The sequence below is a fragment of the Cricetulus griseus genome, chromosome 8, assembly GCF_003668045.3.
Source record: "Cricetulus griseus strain 17A/GY chromosome 8, alternate assembly CriGri-PICRH-1.0, whole genome shotgun sequence".
NCBI classification, from domain to species: Eukaryota; Metazoa; Chordata; class Mammalia; order Rodentia; family Cricetidae; genus Cricetulus; species Cricetulus griseus.
In genome coordinates, this window is record NC_048601.1 from 28595344 (window position 1) to 28615218 (window position 19875).

Sequence of the window (19875 nt, forward strand, 5' to 3'; positions counted from 1 at the left end):
CTGTGTGGTTATTTGGGAGTGACTACCAGGACACGGAGAAACTCCACCTACACCTCCCTCTTCTTCTCAGTTCAAGGCAACATATTGCAGGCATTTCACATAAATGAAATGGTACAATATATGGTATTTTGTGACTGGTTTTTTTGCTTTGCATGAAGCTTTCAAGCATCAAAACTTCATTCACCTGGTAGATGAATAGGAGTCCCCTGTGTGCACCTGGGTGCATATTATCTCTCCAGTCACTGGTTTAGGGTCTTGGGTAGGTTCTAACTTGAGCTAATGCACATACTGCTATAATGAACAATCAGCTATCATGTGGACAGGCTTTCTTTTCTTGGTGATACATATTTAGAAATAGGTGTAGTGAGTCATGAGGCAGCTGTATGGAGCAATGTATGGAGTTATTAAACTGTTTTCCATGTAGTTTGAACCATTTTATAATAAATTAACAATAAATGATGGTGCAGATTTCTCCACATCTTTGTCAATACTTTTTATTGTCTTTTCACTAAAGCTATCCTAGTCAGAACATTGTAGTGCATCATGGTTGCAATTTATATTCTCAAATGATTCTGAGAATCGTTTAGGTAATTATAAGTCCTCTGCATCTCACCCTTGGAGAAATATCTATTCATACAGTGTTTGTCCATTCTTTATCACTGGGTTGAAAGTATTTAAAAAAAATATTCTAAAGGAGAGGAGTGATGAATTGTGGAGGGAATATGTGAAGAGATAGCTAAAATTAAGTGCCATTTGAGGTATAATAAAGAAACCTAATACAGTAGAAACTTTGTAAAATATATGCATATATGAAGGTGAGCTAAATAAAATTACCAAATAATGGGGAAGATAAGAGTCCCAACTGGCTATCTCTTGTCAACAAATGAAACTTCCAGTAAGAGGACTAGGTTACATCTAATTGAGTTGTTGTCCAAGAGGAATCCCCAAACCTCCATCCCTACATTCCAGCATCTCTGATAAAGGAAGTATTCTCCAAGCTATCAAAAGAGAAACAAACACCAAGCCAACCACAAAACCTTTATCTACAACTGCATACTGCCTGCAAGTTAGATTATGGCAAGAGTGGCACTAAGCTTGGGGGAGTAACCAACAAACAACTGGTTTGATTTAATTCCTACTCTACAAGATGGAACCCAAACCCAACACTGGGCCAAGAACCTGAGACATGATAGCCTAAGGACCTATTGTAAAACCGAATAAAACTGTTTTAAGTAAAAAACAAGTAGTGATAAAATGACTTATAATTATGGTGATATTTATGATTTATTAAAGCTTACCTGGGGAAAGCAAAGCTGGCCACAAGCCATAGAGCCAGGCAATGGTGACTCACACCTTTAATCCCAGCAGCCATATTAGCTAGAAATAGAGCCAGGAGGTAGTGGCACAAACCTTTAATCCCAAAACTCAAGAGACAAGCAGACGGATCTCTGTAAGTTCAAGGTCACACCAAGCTACATGAAATTGATCCAGTCCTAAAAAGAAGCAGCTCATACAAAGGTGATCTCAGGACTTGGGATCACACACCTTTAATCTTAGCACTAGGGAGAAATAAAAGGAAGAACCAAAGGGTCCCATGAGAGATTTATTCTCCAGTAACACTGAGAAGAGGACAGACCTTTCAGCCTGAGGTAAGAGCTAATGGTTGGCTGCTTTGCTTTTCTGATTTTCAGCTTGAAGCTTAAACCCCAATATCAGTATCTTGGTTTTTAATTTTCATGTTACACAGAATGCCCCTCCCTTCTGGGTTATGCAGAAGGTGTGGCAAAGGCAGGCATTGAACAAATGAATGTAGGTTAAAAAGGAACAGTAAAGGTAACTCTTTGCTGTCAGGAAATGCCTTGAGGAGCCTCTAGAAGGCCCCCAAGACAAAATCTGTTCAGTCATTTCCTGTGGAGGAAACTCCTTCCAAGAGCAATAAAAGAATCTATGCCACATGTGGCTAACACAGCAATGAACTACAGAGACATGATTTGTTACAGCAATAGAATACTCATATTAATACTCATATTAATATTCCTACAATCTCAGAAACAAACCATAAATTAATGTATGTTTCTGGGGAAAATATTAGAAGGTATTGTAAATAGTCACCAACCATTCAGGTTGTGTAAGAACAGGGTACCACAGCTGCTGATCTTTCAAAGGCACCAACAGCCTTACCTTTAAAATGGTTGACAGACAAACCTGTGTAGGTTTTACACAATGGCCTTTAACAGAGAAACTCAGGCCTTAGAAGAGCTGGTACAGGAGTAGCTAGATACTCAGATATTGAAGAATCAACCAGCCCTTGGAATTCTCCTGTATATATTAAAAAGAAATCTAGGATATGGAGAATGGTAACACATCTAAGAGCTGTTAATAAGGTGATGCAACCAATGGGGACTCTACAGTCTAGGATTCCTTTGCCTTCTCTATTGCCTAAAGGATGTCCTCTTATATTGATCTACAAGATTGTTTTTTCACTATATCTTTACAAGAAAAAAGAAAAATTTGCCTTCACAGAGCCTACATATAGTAATTCTCAGTCTGTTAAGCAATATCAATGGAAGGCACTCCCACAAGGAATGTTAAATAGCCCCACCCTGTGCCAATATTTTGTAAGTCAGCTATTGGAAATAATATGTAAGCAATTTCCTCCATCTATCATTATATGGATGATATTTTACTAGATGACTTAAGTGTAGAAAGAATGTTTGAAGAAGTAAAGAAAATTTTTGCCTTGTTGGGTATAACAAATTGCTCCTGAAAAATACAAAGAGGAGATTCTATTAATTATTTAGTTTATAAAATAGGTCTACAGAAAATTAGATCCCAAAAGGTGCAAATTCGGAGATTTCGGTTAGTGACTCTTAATGACTTTCAAACATGACTAGGAGACAATTTCTATCTAAGGCTCACTATTGGAAACAAACTAATTTGTTCAAAACCTAAGATGGTGATAAGGACTTAAATAGTCCAAGAGAATTAACTGCTAAAACTGAGAGAAAATTAGCTTAGGTGGAAAAAAAACTGCAGGACTCACATTCAAAGCTTGATTGCATTTTGGTTATTTTACCCTCTAAGCATTCTCCAACAGAAATATTAATGCACATGGAAAATATTATCTTAAAATTAATCTTTTTTTAAAGATTTTATTTATTTATTATGTGTACAACATTCTGCTTCCATGTATATCTGCACACCAGAAGAGGGCACCAGATCTCATAACAGATGGTTGTGAGCCACCATGTGGTTGCTGGGAATTGAACTCAGGACCTCTGGAAGAGAAGTCGGTGCTCTTAACCTCTGAGCCATCTCTCCAGCCCAAAATTAATCTTTTAACTACATAAACAGAATAAAAATTTAAAATCTTATATGGAAAAAGTCTCTGAATTAACTCTAAAGTTGAGACTTCATCAATTGGCAGGAATAGACCCAGCAGGAATTGTAGACCTTTTACTAATGAAGAAATTGACAAATTAAGGGCAGAAGGTGAACCCTAGCAAAGAGCTTGTAGTAATTTTGGGAGAGATGAATAACAAATATCCCAAAAGAAGATTCAATTTATAAAGAGAACTAACTGGACCTTTCCTCACTTTTACAGGGAACACCAATATCTGGAGTCTCTACATTATATACTGATGCAAATAAATCAGGAAAGGCAAGTTACAAATCAGAAAATTTAAGTAAAGTAGATCTAACTCCTTATAATACTGTTCAAAAGTCACAGAACCTCTCAACATAGTTACTGATTTGCAATATGCAGAAAAAGTTGTTCTGCATATTAAAACTGCTGAATCTATATCAGATGATACAAAACTGACCTTTTCTATTCAATTACAAGAAGTAATCAGGAATAGGAATCATCATATATATGTTTTATATAAATATGAGATATAGATATAATCACATTCAATCCCATACGAGTCTGCCAGGCCCTCTAACACAAGGTAATAATGAAATTGGTCTACTACTGATAGGAAATGTGCTGGGAGCCTCAGAATTTCATAAAAACACCATATCATGTTAGGCAGTGGTAGTGCATGGATTTAATAGAGGCAGAGGCAGGCAGATCTCAGAGTTTGAAGCCAGCCTAGTCTACAAAGCAAGTTTTAGGACAGTCAGGAATGTTACACAGAGAAATCCTGTGTCAAGAAACAACAAAACACAACAAAACAAAAACAAAAACAAAAAACCACTATCAATAGCAAAGGTTTGAAAAAAAGATTTTTCCATCAATTGGCAAGAAGCAAAGGAAATTATAAGGAAATGTTCTACTTGTTCTTTATAAAACCAAACTCCACTACCATTAGGAAGTAACCCAAAGGGTACTCAATGGAATGAAATATGGCACCTGGATGTGTTTCATTTTGTAGTATTTGAAAATTAAAATATGTACACCACACCACTGATACCTATTCAGGTTTTCAATGGGCAACTGCTTTGAGTTCTGCAAAAGCTGATTCTGTAATCACACATTTGTTAGAAGTTATAGCCATCATTGGAATACCTATGCAAATTAAGACTGACAATGCTACAGCATATGTTTCTTGAAAAATTAAACAGTGATTTGCTTATTATACTATAAAGCACCTTACAAGTATACTGTACAATCCTATGGGGCAAACAGTTACAGAAAGATGAAACTGATTTCTAAAGGACAAGCTAAATAAACAGAAAGGGGTAAAAAGATCCCCAGAAATAGATTGCATAATGGTTATTAAATCTGAATTTTCTGAATGCCAATGAGAAAGGAACAACAGCTGCAAATAGACACTGGATAATAGAAAAACTACGAACTTTAATCAGCCTATATACTTTAAAGATGTGTTGACCTCAGAATAGAAATCAAGGTAATTTCAATTCAGGAAGGGGCTTTGTTTATTTTTCCACCACAGGAGAAAAGCTAAGGAAACCATCAAAATTGATAAAGATTAGATCTGAACAAGAAGCACCCCTTGATTAGAAGAGGTTAAAGTTAATCAAACAGCATTGCTGTTCGAGCTAAACTAACTTTAAAATTAACAAATGCTTTCCATTTGGTCAAATATGACTTAACATAAGGGAACCTCCCCAAAACTGGGGTTGGGGAAGGGTTTTGTTTTTGTCTTTTCAGGAGAATGAAGGCATCCAGCTAAGGAATCTGAAGAACACTGCACAAACGAGACATGTGAAGAAAAAGTACAAATCATCCAGAAAAACAAAATATCCCAAGAAAAAGAGTAATTTGGCCTATTAGTATATTGCATCTCTAATAGGATACAATTTCATAAATCTTCCCAAATGTTTGTTTCTGGTTTTTCTCTATAGATATATAATGCAAACTGACTTTTTGTAGTCCTAATCCAATTAAAAATTAAAGCTGGATTTGGAGTTGAAGTGTGGCTCTCTCCTTTTCTAAACACAAGCACGTTTCTTAAAAGTAAAATCCAAAATCTGTCTCACATCAAGAGTCATCTGATATGGGACATAAGAAAAAACAAAATTAAGGGACTATTTTATTGCCACTAATTTCATAAATATTACCTTATAATATTTATGTATGTATACATATATACATATACATATACATATACATATACATATACATATACATATACATATACATATACATCTTTTGTCATGAAATTAACGGTCATATAGAGTACTAATTAATTCTAGAAAAAGGCTTCATCTAGCTTCCTGTACATGATTTTGGGTTTGAGTCTCTATCAGGTAACTAGGAATTAAGCAGAACACAAAAGAAAGGACTGCCAAGACAAGGTAGACAACCCTTCAGAATATCCTGCTTCATAGAAAAAGTCTGTCAGATATGCTAGGCCTATAAGTCAAAGATGGATGCCCCAACACTGCAGAAGGACCTTGGGTGACTGTCCAGGCAACCAGCTGTTTTTGTCATTTCTCACATTTATTTGGAAGCCGCTTATTTCCACTTCCTGCTTACTCAGGAAATATTTCCATCCTCAAGTCTCTGATGAAATTGAAGATATGGAGTATTTTCTGTGAATTTGTCAATTGTTAATGGACTAGACACTTGTTGATTTATTTATTGCCTGTATATATTGTATATAGTTTTTCTAATAGTTACAACCTTTTTAATTTAGGCCAAAAAGGGGGTAATGTGGTGATATCTTATTTATACTCTCACAACTAAAGCTTGCCTGAAGATCAGAGGATGGAGCTAGCCACTTGTATCATGATTAATGAAACCCCCAACAGATATTGGGGTTCAAACTGAAGATCAGAAAAAGAGCCAACCACTAGCTCTTACCTCTACCTCAGACAGAACTGGGTGATCCTGTCTCCACAAATCCTCAGAGGCAAATGCTGACTTCAGCGCTCTCCACCAAGCCTCAGGCTGCACTCCCAGACTGCACTGCCCTCCACAACATGGCTGGACACTACTGCCACATGAGGTCCTTTGCTTCTTCCTTATATACCTGTCTAGTGCTGGGATTAAAGGCATGAGATCTGTTACTCTTTTAGACTGATTCACTCTCATGTAGCCCTGGGTGGCCTTGAAGTCAGAGAGATCCACTTGCCTCTGTCTCCTGAGTCCTGGTATTAAGGTTGTGTGCCATCACTGCACAGCTTCTATAGCTAACTAGTGTGGATGGTCACCAGTGGCTTTATTAGATCATAAACAATATGTTGTTAACCACAGAGGTCTGGACAGGAAGTGATATGAGTGGGCAGAGGGAGGAAGTGTTTGGGGGTAGGAGACAGGCGCTCAGTTTCTTTTCATCTGAGAAGTAGAGTAGGTAAGGTGACTGTGGTTTTGATCCTTCATCTCTGATCTCTCTGCATTTTCCCCTGTATCTGACTTCAGGCTTTTATTATTAAGACCTATCAGAACTCATGCTACACTTGTTGGGGATGATTATTTTAAGTTGCTTTACTTGTATTTATATTATATTTGTTTAACTCTGTGAAGCTGTTACTGTGCCTCTCTAAAACACCTGATGGTCTAATAAAGGCCTGAATGGCCAATAATGAGGCAGGAGAGAGAGAGGAATAGGAATAGGCAGGGCTGGCAGGCAGAGAGGATAAATATGATGAGAAATCTGGGGGAGAGAGAATCAGGGAATGAACGAGGGAGGAAGGAGGAGGACTTCAGGGACAAGCCACCTAGCCACCCAGCTACACAGCCAAACACAAAATAAGGAATAGAGAAAGATAAAAGCCCCAAGACCAAAGATAGATGGAACAATTTAAGTTAAGAAAAGCTGACAAATACTTTGAGAGCCCTCTCCACATACAGGGATACTCTCTCAGCCTAGACACACAGGGGAGGGTCTAGGCCCTGCTCCAAATGATAAGACAGACTTTGAAGATTCCCCCATGGAAAGCCTCACCCTCCTTGGGGAGTAGAAGGGGGTTGGGATGGGGATGTGGGGGGCAGGGAAGGAGGGGAGGAAGAGGGAACTAGGATTGACATGTAAAATAAGCTTGTTTCTAATAAAAAAATTAAAAAAGAAAAGCTGACAAGAAACAAGTCAAGCTCATAGAGCAAAGGATTGCCAGTCTACACAATCCACACTGTCAGAGGAGCTAGGAAACAAGGAGGACCCCAAGAGAAGATTTCATAGTCCCTCGAAGAAGGATAGGGGGACAAGAACCTCTGAGCAAAGTGGGAGCATGGGGGAGAGGTAGGAAAGAAAGAAGGAGAGGGGGAGGAGAACAAGAGGACTGAGACAGGGGAGGAAAAGAGGAGGGCAAGAAAGGAGATGCCTTGATAGAGGGAGACAGTACAGGTATGGAGAGAGGTCTGGCACAGGGGAAATGTTAGGGGATCCACAGCGATGACCCCAACTAAGAATCCAGGCAGTAGTGGAGAGGATGCCATTGATGCCCTTCCCCTATGAGATTGATGTCTACCTTGGTTACCATTCCTAGAGTCTTCATCCAGTAGCTGTTCCAAGCAGAGTCAGGCACCCACAGCTAAGTATTGAACCATACTCCTGGAATCCAGTTGTGGAGAGGGAGGAGGGATGAACAAAGTAGCCAAGACGTTGGTAGAGAAACCCTCAGAAACAGTTGACCTGACCTAGTGAGAGCATGGAGACCCTACTCATAAAGCTGGGGAAACAGCATTGGACGGAACCAAGCCTTCTGAATGTGAGTGCCAGCTAGGAGGCCAAGACAGTCTATGGGACCTCTAACAGTGGAGCCAGTCTTAATCCCTAGAGCACAAATGGATTTTAGTAGCCCATTCCCTTTGGAAGGATACTATTGCAGGCCAGATACAGCAAGAAGGGCCTAGGCCCTCCCCCAAATGATATGAAGGACTTTGAAGGTCCCCTGTGGAGGGCCTCACTATCCCTGGGAAGGAGTTGGGGATGGGTTGGGGGTATTGGTGGGGAACATGGGAGGATGTGAGGGTGAGGGAATGGGGTGGATGGATATGTAAATATGAGTAGTAATTAAAGAATTTAAATTTAAAAAATAGATTAAAAAAGAAACACATCAAGCTAAGGTTGGTCATTCATAACTAAGAATAAACTTTCATGTGTGATTTATTTGGAGTCCCCCAAAAAACCAAAAAAGTAAAAACATTCAACAACGTTCACATAAAAAACAAAATAACCAAACTGTAAATTTTATATTGCTGAAAAGATTCTGCTGGGGTTGACAAGCTGTAAGAGAAAAACAAGTAAGTCAGAAGGAAAACACAGGGAAAGACGCAGAAGGAGAGACGTGGAGGAAGAAGACATCAAGAAGTGGGGAGAAGGAAGTCATGGGGAAGCCAAGGGAAACCTCGGGGCCCAAGAACAGAACCAAAAGAAAATAGAGCAGAACAACAGAAAAAATAATAAAGAAAACTCATCCCTCAAAAAGGAAGTCTGTGTTTTCTCATCAACTTCATCTCATTCCCAGTCTCTCAGACCTCTGCACGCTAAGGTAAAGGTTAATAACTGAACCATAATGGAGTGAGCTCCAGGCTTTTTGTGTGGTTTTATTTGGTTAGAGTTTGTTACGGTTTTATTTTTTTGAGTGGTACTTCATTTTTTTTCTTGGTTTTGTTGTTGTATTGCCTAAAAATAAGAATTTTCTCCCTAAAAAGTAAGGAGATTTACTTTGAGGGCAGTTTTAGATCCACAATAAAACTAAGCAGAAATTGCATCATTCCTTCCTCAGCTCCAGCTAACCTCTATTCTGCACTAACATTACATTAGTAACAACTGAGGAACTGACACATCATTGTCACCCGAGCCCAAAGTTTACATTAGGTTCACTCTCCGTGCTGTTCATACATCTCACAGGAGTGGACAAGTGTATAAAAACATGTATTTACCAGGACAGTATCAGGGTAGTTTCAGTGCTCTAAAGATTCTGTGTTGGGGCTATTGATCCCTCCCCATGCCTAGAATTCCTGGCAACTTTTGATCTTTTTAGTGCTTCCATAGCTTCACCCTTTCCAGAATGTCATCCAGTTGGAATCACACAATACACAGCCTTTTCAGAGTGGTCTCTCTAAGGGACAAACATTTAAGGCTCTTTTGAACCATTTCATGGCTTGATGGCTTGTTTCCTTTAAGTGCAAACTATATACTATTGTCTGGATGCAATACAGTTACACTTATCCATTCTCCCACTGAGAAATATCTTACATATTCAATTTTTTGGCAATTATGAACAAACTTGCTATAGATTTTTACACAAGTTATGTTATTTTTAAATTATTATAAGAGTATTTTCTAGTTTGTGCATGTGTGTATACATTGAGTGCATATATATATGTACATATGTGTATATTGTGTGCATATAAATGTTTAACTGTGTACCTTGTGTGCATGTGTGTACATTGTGTGCATGTGGAGGCCAGCAGCCAACACCAGATATCTTTATTATCTTCCATTTTGTTTTTAAGGCATTACTGATCCTGATGCTCATTGATTCAGCTTGACTGAGTGACTGGCAAGCATAAGGATTCTGACTGTCTACACACCTGGAAGGGTGCACACATTTGTTTGGTTTTCTTTAAAAAATAAACACACCCTGCCAAGGGGCTGGAGAGATGGCTCAGAGGTTAAGAGCACCAGCTGCTCTTCCAGAGGTCTTGAGTTCAATTCCCAGCAACATGGAGGCTCACAACCATCTATAACGAGATCCAGAGGCATACATGCAGGCAGAACATTGTGTACATAATAATAAATAAATCTTAAAAAAGAAAACCTGCCAAACAATATGCAAAAGTGGCTAAATAATTCTGCATTTCCAGTACCGATAAAGAGTTCCTAACATTCCATGTCATCACATCGTCTTGCACTGTCAGTGTTCTGGGTTTTGACTTCAATTGGCAGTTCTCTAATAACATATAAGCACAGTTATCTTTTGAAAATATAGTCTGATCCTCGAAGTCCTAAATCTAAAACAAGACTAGATAAACTATGAGTAGAAGAAAATTAGCGTTGCAGTAATAACACCATCAGTGGTGCTGAAACTTCCAAATTAAGTTTGGACCCAGTCAGTGAGATAATTTTCTACATACAAAAAGGACCCAGGGTGGGAACCATAACTGACAGCAATTGTGTATAGAAAAGTTATACTTCTCGGCAACGAAAATCAATGTAACAGAGGCCAGAGGAAGCTATGCAGCCCGGCCAAAACAGAGAAGAATACTACAGGGACAAAAATGGAAGTTCAAGTGGGCCAATGACCTACTCAGTACTAAAGTTGGGTCCACTGAGAAGGGAGTGGCATGTGGCCTGCCTGAATGATCACTGGAAAAACCAATGGACAATGACAACTCATACTGTTGTGAAATGGTAAGAATAAAACGATCCTTAGAATTGATAAATTAGCTTAAAAACTGGGAGAAAAAAATTCAAAATGAATCTCCAACATTTTCATCCTTTGAAATTTTCTAAATACACAACCACAAAAGCAGCAATAAGTACACGCAATAAGTAGTTTCAGTACCTTGGACTTTTGCTTCCTTCTCGTCCAAAGAAACTTAGCCACACGACGAGTGAGCTTTTAAATTTTTCGCCCAACATAAAAATACCCACAATACGATGCAGCCATTTAAAATGCTGACACTTGTACATTTACAGATGTGTGAAAATCGCGCCACTAGCCTGGGACTTGCTGCCCTGGGGCCAGGGACCACGCCCCGTAGGGAACACACTCAGCCCCAAAGTCGGGTCAGCAGCGCCCGGAGCCGCGGGCGCGACCAGGCTGCAGCCGAGGCGGGCGCCCCTCTCCCGCCTGCCCGGGCCGCGAAGGCGCAGCGGGCCCCTCAGCCGCCCGCCCGCCCGGCCGCGCCCCGCCCCGCTGCGCCCCTCACCCGCTCGCCCTCCGGTGGTCCCGTCCGCCCGCTCGCTCGCTCGCCTGCCCGCAGGCCGATAGGGGTGAGCGCGCCCGCGACGACGGCCGACGCTGGCCCGCAAAACTCAGGCCCCGCCCTTTGTGACACCGCTCACCAATCACCGGCCAGCGCTGGCGGCGCCATCCAATCAGCCTGCGAGGGGAGGGGCCGAGCCTTCCGAGGCTGGCGGTTGCTCGGATGCCGGGGTCGCACGGGCGTTCAGGAAGGGTTGTCCGTTGAAAGAGGCCCGGATGTTGACCCTTTATTAGTGATGCGGGAGCCGACTGGGGCAAGGCAGAAGGCTGGAGACCTGCAGCAGGCTACGGGGCAGAGCGGGGCCCAGGGCGGAGCGCCTTGGCTGGGGCATATCTAAGGTTCTTTGGGTCTGGAAGGGTTCCTGGCATTTGCTGTCCACTCATGGCTTTTCCAGAGTCTGGGACACTTAAAGGATGTCCACACTAGCCTGACTTAAACACACATTTTTTGTGCTCCACTCTTTCCTGACATTTATGACTCAATTGTATCATCTGTAAAATGGGGACATTCTTATGTCTTGCTTATAGAGGCTGGCGACTTTGTGCAATTACTGAAGACTATTAAGTCAAACAGGTGGCACCTTGGGCCCAAATTCCCAGCATGCTTTTGCTGTTCACCAAGCTGCTAACTGGGATATAAACTAACTGGCTTTCAGACAATACGTGCCTTCCACCTAGACTGGGCCCCTACTGCTTGATTCCCTTCACAGGTGGTTCAACTCAAGTGTTTTACTAGGTGGACTGCAGAAGAGGACAATGAAACTTCTAAAGTCAACTTGTGGCTCGGCCTAGTATAGGAAAGAACTCTTAATCAGTCATCTCCCATCAGCCCACTCAATGAGACTTGAGTTTTTACCCACCAGTTTCCACAGTTCCACCTACTGAGTACTGAGGTAGAAGGTATGTTGAGGCCCTGGCCTTTGTCAGCCTCTTGCCCGTGGCACTTAAACTCAGCCCATGATTAGAGCAGAGCTAATAGCTTCAAACTGAGGACAGAGCCACGATGGTAACGTCAGAGGTTAGAGTAGTCCCTGTGCTGGAAATCTTGACAAGTAACTCACAGCATGGGCTGTGGCACCCGGTGTTTGACTTTAGATGTCTGACTTCTACTTTAAATCTGATTACCTCATCAAGCCATAACACAGCCATCACCTACCATTTTAAGGGGCAGACAGACAAAAGGGTCTTTACCTATTCTCAACAACCCTGCAGGCTTAGTACTAAAACCATTTACAAAGGAGGGGGAAAAGCTAACAAAGGCAAAAATTTGCCTACTGCTAAACCATTTCTTGCAACTACTCAACTCCAGCATTCTAGGCAGCCTGAATACAGCCACAGATAATGTGGCAATGATGGGTATGGCTGTGTTCCAATAAAACTTCCTTTTTGTAAAATCAAGACAGCAGAGGAGCACAGTTACCCTTAGATGGTTGCAGAGGCATTTTTGGAATTCAGTGGAAACCTCACAGAGTTAGAATCATCACCTGCCTAGACCATCACTGCACTCAGAGCCCCACGCACAGCACAAGGACTTCAGGTCTTCTGACAAGAGCTGTCTCTGCATTCCCTGCCCACATATGAAAGTCACAAAGCGATTTCCTCTCTAGCATGCCTTACTGTGCAGTCTAATTTAGTAAAAACAAACAACAAAGTGAAGCATGTATTTTATTTGTAACCTTAAGCATAAAGTCAGTGCAGAAAAATATTAGTTACATTGAGTAACAGTTGAACTAGTTGTTTCAGTATTTGCTTTTGGAATCCAGTGAAGACAGAGTGTAGAAGACAGCATCACTAACTGGAAATAGAATGGTAAGATGAACTATGAAGACCCCATATGCTCTACTGGCTTCCAAAGGCATTCAGGGGGTCATCAAAAATGTTGGACACTTTGTGATCAGATCTTAGTTCAGATGTGGCCTCTGCAGATTGGCTTTTGGGTTTGGACTTCTTAGCCTGGAGACCAGAGGAGAAAATATCATCTTTGAAAAGAAAAAAAAAAAAGTTAAGACAGGCAAGAAAATGGGAATTTAAGACACATCCACACAAACTGCCAAAGACCCAATTCTGATAACACACTATAGAGTACCAATACTGATAACACACTATAGAGTGTCAATACAAAGGACTCAATTGTGATTACACACTATAGAGTACCAATACAAGGGACCCAGTTCTGATAACATACTATAGAGGACCAATGCAAAAGTAGAACCTCTTAGGTTTGGTCCTGACTCAGTTCACGGCACCCATGTTTTATGACACATAAACATCAGGTCCTCAGCTGCAAACATGTGCATGTGCACATGAAGAGAGATGGGACGGTGGGCTGGCTCTCCAGCTCAGCCTTGGACACTGAACTGACTTCCAGCTTCTTTCCACTCTGGCTTTTAAGTGCAGTGAGAATGTGCAAAGAGAAAGTCAATACAGAATGGACTCTCAGTAAAGGAGTCAATCTGCGGCTCACCTCAATAGTGAGAATGAAGTCTGACTCATTCATGTCAGTGTCTCAGACTTTCAACTATGTTGCTTACCCAGTAATGAAGTATTTTCTTGTCGCTGTCAGCCCACACAGAATGACAGAGACTTAATTATGAAAGCTCAGCCTGTAACTTAGGCTTGTTCTAAATAGCTCTTACAACTTACATTAACCCATTCATATTAACCTATGCTCTATCATGCACCTCCTGTTTCTTCTCCGGGTCTCCTGGCGTCTCCCTTGCACTTAGATTCATCTCCTTTCTTTCTTTCTGCCCGGAAGTCCCACCTATACCACCTGCCTCATTATTGGCCATTCAGCTCTTTATTAAACCAATCACAGCAACGTATCTTCACACAGTGTACTAATACCTTACACCATAGTAATGTTATTAGTAAGATTCTACCACACCAAATTTCAGCATTTTTACATAAAGACAAGTGTACAAAAATGATGAAGACCATGGCATTAACTATAACAGAAACTACAAATGATCTAGATTGTCCTTAATAAGTTAACAGCTAAACACAAAGCAGCATTACTTAAAACACTAAAATCAAAGGAGATTTCTATGTGCCAACACAGAAAAATATTTAAGATGCAACTAGAACAGGTAAAGTCTGTTCTTATTTTTAAATTGAGTCTATGTACATACGTAATAATGCTGTGTCTTAAAGGATGTACAACAAACTTAATATTGCTTAGCTTTAAAGCTTTTGTCCCTCCACTCATGAAATTTTCTAAGGTGTATGACTATTACCATATGCATGTATAACAATGTAATAATGAAAGAAAGGCATGTATGCCTGGGAAGGCTAAGATCAGGAAATTTATAAATTCAAGGTTAGCCAGGGCTATAGCAAGATCATGTGTCAAAAAATGAACCAAGAAAAGCAACCCAAGTCTCTTCTAAACTCCATATGGTAGAGCACCGGGTTTCCCAGGGAGGACAGACTCAGTGTGGCTCTACAACAAAGGCTTTCCTAGCCAGTCCCAAGTACAGACTTAGAGGGACAGAGGGAGAAAGGACCCAGGAGAGGGCAAATCTCATATGCGACTTCACTGCATAGCCATGCTCTCTTGTACTGACCAGTCCTTAAGCTGCTGTCCCTCATTGTCCAAATGCTATTCTGACTCATGCAACTTCATGGCCTGCTGACAGCATGTGAAAGACGGTTCTGATGGATTCTCCTTTCAAAAGCAATGCTGGTCAGATGATGGCAGGGAGCACTAAGATAAAAATTAGCTTCTACTTTCAGGTCAGATGCTGGGTGCTGTCTTAAACCTTGATCCTCAGAGTAGCCTAAGGTTGCCTCATGAAAATGATTAGTCCATCTACACATCTCATTCTTAGACTAACCAGGGTTCCACCGCAAAGAAAATAAAATCTACTGAGGAACAAAGTCCAAGAAAGGGCGGACTTAATGCGAGCAACAGGAATCACACTTGGTCGGTGAAGAGTGATGCGCTCTAAGTGCACTGCAGATGGCCATACTTCCAGAAGGGCAGGACACCCACACTCACCTGTGTCATCATCAAACACAGACTTGGCCTCCACTTTCTTTTTGGACTTTTCTTTGGGTTTTACATTTAAGTCAGCAAAGATATCGATATTATCATCAAATAAGTTGGGTTCCAAAGTTCTCTCCTTCTCTCTCTTTTTTTGAAAAGGTTTCACAGCTTCCGTAGCAAATATATCATCCTAGTTAAGCCAAAAAAAAAAAAAAAAAAAAAAACAATTTTTTGTAAATAAAAGCATTTATAAAACTAAAAATAGTTGAATAATTTATAGACATGCAGTGAGCAGGGTACTCCAGCCCAGAGTTCCCCATAGGCTGGAAGATGCTACCCCAGGGCTCTGCACAACTTGTCCAGTGAGGCATCTACCAAGTGCAAACTGGAGAACCACCTCCCACTGTGAGTGTCCTCTGCCTCAGGTAGTTGTCTTCGTGGCATTTAGTGCCTTAACTACTGCTGCTCTGTTTGGGTCTCACTCTTCTCCTTGAAATGTCAGGGGACAGAACATCTAGCTCTCCTGCTGGCCCCAGGGCCACCATGGGCAATAAACATCTGCTGAATAACTGCTGCAAAAGCCTTAGCATCAAAACTCTGCTAAAACAGAGTCCCAGCCAGAACCAGAGCTCAAACACACAAGCTGTACCAATGAAGTTCATATGTGGTACAGAACGACATGTCAGCAAAGATGACGGTAGCACCACTCTACAAAAATTCAAAAAATAGCAAACAAAAATGATTAAAAACATGTACACACCCACATGCACTCTATATATAAATATCAGGACCCAGGGCTCATGCTGTGGCTCAGTGAACCGTGAAGCATTGCCTAGCATGTACTGGGTTTTGGGCTCTATCCCCAGGACAACAATAACATTTTTTTTAAATAATTCAAGGCTTATAGCAAAGATTAAGTCAGCAAGAACCACCCTTATGGTTATTAACAAGAGACCTAAACATGACTAATAAGCAGATAGACTGCAGACAAGCACAGCACACAGCATCATCAATAGCTCAAGAAGCCAATCAGCTACTTCCCTTGAAGACCCAGACAAGAAATACTTCCATTACCTCAAAAATGTCTTGTGTTTTTGATATAATGTCCTGATGGCTGTCAGATTTCAACTCATTCTTTTTTCCTTTCCGATCTGCAAAGAGATCATCCTCATCTTCAAGGAGGGGAAAAGGGTTCCTTTTCTTTGCTGGTCTTGGTTTGACAGTCTGGAAGAGATCGTCAGTACTGCTGGCCTCACTGAGAGCAGGGAACACGAGGCTCTTCTCTTTACTTCCTCCTGACAAGTGGGCTGGGGTCTCTGCTGCCTTGACTTTTGTTCCCTCCATGGACTGTGATCCTATGCTCTTTGGAAAGATGTCCCCAGAATCAAAAAGGTCAGCCTCATTTCCAGTCTGAGGCAGAGACGCCACAAAAAAGCTTCTGTCCACTGCAGACAATGCAGGACCACTTTCCCAAGGTGGAGCAGCTGGGGCCATGGCTTTCTCAGAGCTGATCTCTCCACTGGCCATCCTGGGCTGCAGATGAGGTTGATGGCCATTTGGTAAGATGGAACTACTGGCCAACTGTGCAACAGGTCCTCTGGAGACACTCATATCCTCACTCTCACTGGACTCCTGGGCAGCCAGCCGCCTAGCAGCGCGGGTCTGTGGCCTACGCTTTCCTCTCACTTTAACACGACTCTGCAAAGACAAACACACATACCATGATCTGATGGAAATGTATTCAAGGCTAACATAGCAAAGACTCAGCAATTCAAAATACCATAAAGCTATTTGGCTTACTTCAATTAGGTATCACCTAAGCCAGTGGTTCTCAACCTTCCTAATGCTGCGACCCTTTACTACACTTCCTCGTGTGGTGGTAACACCCAACATAAAATTATTTTGTTGCTTCTTCGTAACTGAAATTTTGCTACTGTGATGGATCATAATGTAAAATATCTGTTATGGGATCCCCAAGGGGGTTGCGACCCATAGGTTGAGAACCAATGACCTAAGGGGGACAAAAGGCTGTTTCAGATGTCTTTTTGGTTGTAAGCCCAGCCTTTTACAGCTGAGCTGTCTCTCTGACCCTTACAATTTCTAAAAGGGAGTTAACCAGTTCTACTACTTCAGGACTCAACCTTTCTTAACCCTTTAGTATTATCTGTTTCTAAGCTTTTCTTTTCATAAATTTATTTTATGTGTACTGGTATTGTATCTGCATACCACATTCTTGTAGTGTCTGAGGAGGCCATAAGAAAACATCAAGCTGGGCAGGGGTGCCGCATGCCTTTTTTGAGGCCAGCCTGGTCTACAGAGCTAGTTCCAGGACAGCTAAGGCTGTTGCACACAGAAACCTTGTCTCAGAATAAAAAAAAAAAAAAAAAAACTAACTAAAATAAAAACAAAAAAAGAGCATCCGATCTCTTGGAAATGAAGTCATGGACAAAAGTGAGCAGCCGTGCAGGTGCTGGAAATGGAACCGAGGTCCGCTGAAAAAGCAGATGGTGCTCTTAACCACTGACTCACCTCCTACTCCTGTATTTTAATCTTTTGAGAATAGTTTCAAGCAAAAAACTTCAATGTTGCTGGAACCCCAGAAAGCAGGTGTGCTGGTGTTCTGCGACTCAAAACACACACAGACCTCCTCACCCCTTAATTCAAAGTCAGGTACCTCACCAAAAAAAAAAAAAAAAGAAAAAGAAAAGAAAAGAATTGAGAGGGATTCTACCACCAACTTTATCAGCAAGGAGATATGGAAATAAAGAAAGAAGCAACTGATGATGCTATTTTTTCTATGTCAACAAACTGGTATTCAAATATTAGACACTGTATATAAAATGTGACTGGAACATGAGATCCTTTACTATAACCTCAAAAGAGGAATCTATTAATAACTAGGATTTTGTATTTCTGATGTTTTCCAAAATAAAAAAGCATGTTTTGCTTTGAGAAGACTCAACTTATTTTGGACCAAATACTAAACTGTGTCTGTTTGTTTCAAAGAAGTATGATTTTGGAAGGCTTTGAGTGATGAGGCTGGCAGTCTAAGCAGAGATAGACATAACCAAGATACAGTGCACGCAATGCATGAACTTGCCAAAGAATAAAGATAGTCTTTAAAAAAAAACAGTGTCAGGAAGTAGCTAATTCAAGCTTGAAAGATAACAAAAATAACAAGTTTCTTTTAATACAGGAAAAATAAACCTGAAAACAATAAAAACTATTTATTGCCCAAGGATAGGTCATCCTGGGTCCTGTTGCCTACTTAGACACCTCTTAAGACTTCAGAGAGAAGGGAGATTGGAGAGAAAAAGAAAACTCACTAAAATAGAAAGAAAACTCCCAAGAGTTCATTCGGAGTCCACAAAGGACACCCTTTGCAACAGCTTTCCTGGTGGGCAGGAACTGCTTGGGATCCCATGGAAGAGGGCCCAAGCCCCAGCAAGCAGAGAAAACCACGAAAGTGAGGCTGGCGTGGTGCTCCAGAGCACTGTGAGAAAAGCACCAGGGCTAGTGGGCAACAACAGGATATAGCATGATTAGGGACTGGGGCGCTGGTGTGACTCGTATTTAATGATCAGTGAGAAAACTGGGACAGAAGTAGGTGATGGAGAAGCAGAAGCACAATTAGGAAACTGGAGAGAGGCAGACGGGAGGGGGAGCTAAACAAAGACGAGATGCTGCCTTCAAGCAGGGAGGTGAAGCAGAAGGACACGGAGTTTGCACATTGGTCTAGAAAGCAGTGGTCAGGTTAGTCTGGCTAAAAGAAAAGAAACAGAAGATAGTTGGATCACCTTGTTTGCACTGTGTAAGGTATCTGCCTGGGCTGGAAGATCGAAGCTCACACCAGCCTCCTCACTCCCAGCAAGAGTCGGCACGCTTTCCGGGCCATGGCTCCTTCCAGGTTCAGATGAAGGAAAAGCTAATTCACATGAAGCAGGCTTTGTTCCTGGGATCTGCAGAGCTGCCGTGGGCAGCAAGGCTGCTGGGTTAATTGCTAAATTTGCCTAAAGAAGAAAAATGGAACTCAGTATTTGTTCTTAAGCACAGGGGCAGACCACCATTTCTGTGACACACAAGGTCTGTGTTGCACACAGTGTAGAATACAAGAGAATATAAATGTAGGAAAATCACCTGATCCAGGCTCAGTGGGGCACATACTTGTGCCCATCACTGGGATCAAAAGACATTAAAGAGCATCGCATAAGAAGCAACAACTAGGCAAGGGTGGAGGGTATGGTGTTGGCAGGGCAAGAGATGAAAGAATGCTTGATAGCGGCTGAAAACACTGAAAATCCACAAATTTTATAGGTGCCACAGGCAAGCAATGAAGACTCCAGATCCAATATAATTACTTGTATTTTCCCGATCCGACTGGATGGCTCTCTGCTTTTAAATGGAGTGAGACCTGAAGAATCCTGTGTGAAATTAAATTTAGTTAAAAATCCATTGAAGGAACAGGAAACAAACTGTCTCTTGGATTACATTCTTATCTGTAAGTAAGTCTGTGATGTCTGTCCCTGTCTGCAGCTCTTTAA

General features: G+C 41.3%; 2 protein-coding genes across 8 annotated transcripts in view; both read right to left on the bottom strand.

Annotated features, from left to right (window-relative positions):
- Zfand4 (zinc finger AN1-type containing 4) overlaps positions 1 to 11395 on the bottom strand; it is a 69778-nt gene extending 58383 nt beyond the window's left edge. For 3 of the 7 annotated variants that reach the window (XR_003487627.2, XM_027429203.2, XM_035449014.1), the window contains exon 1: positions 10924 to 11268. The gene's annotated coding sequence lies outside the window, so the exon portion shown is untranslated. Of the gene's footprint in view, positions 1 to 10923; positions 11269 to 11290 lie in introns of those variants that run through there. The other 4 variants (XM_027429202.2, XM_027429200.2, XM_027429201.2 and 1 more) reach the window with 2 other exon arrangements.
- Positions 11396 to 12997: 1602 nt separating this feature from the next.
- Washc2 (family with sequence similarity 21, member C) overlaps positions 12998 to 19875 on the bottom strand; it is a 53759-nt gene continuing 46881 nt past the window's right edge. Inside the window, 5 exon segments of the mRNA NM_001244293.1 lie at positions 12998 to 13325; positions 15347 to 15524; positions 16409 to 17032; positions 19132 to 19344; positions 19693 to 19755. Coding sequence (NP_001231222.1) covers positions 13186 to 13325; positions 15347 to 15524; positions 16409 to 17032; positions 19132 to 19344; positions 19693 to 19755 — 1218 coding nt within the window. The 3' untranslated portion in view covers positions 12998 to 13185.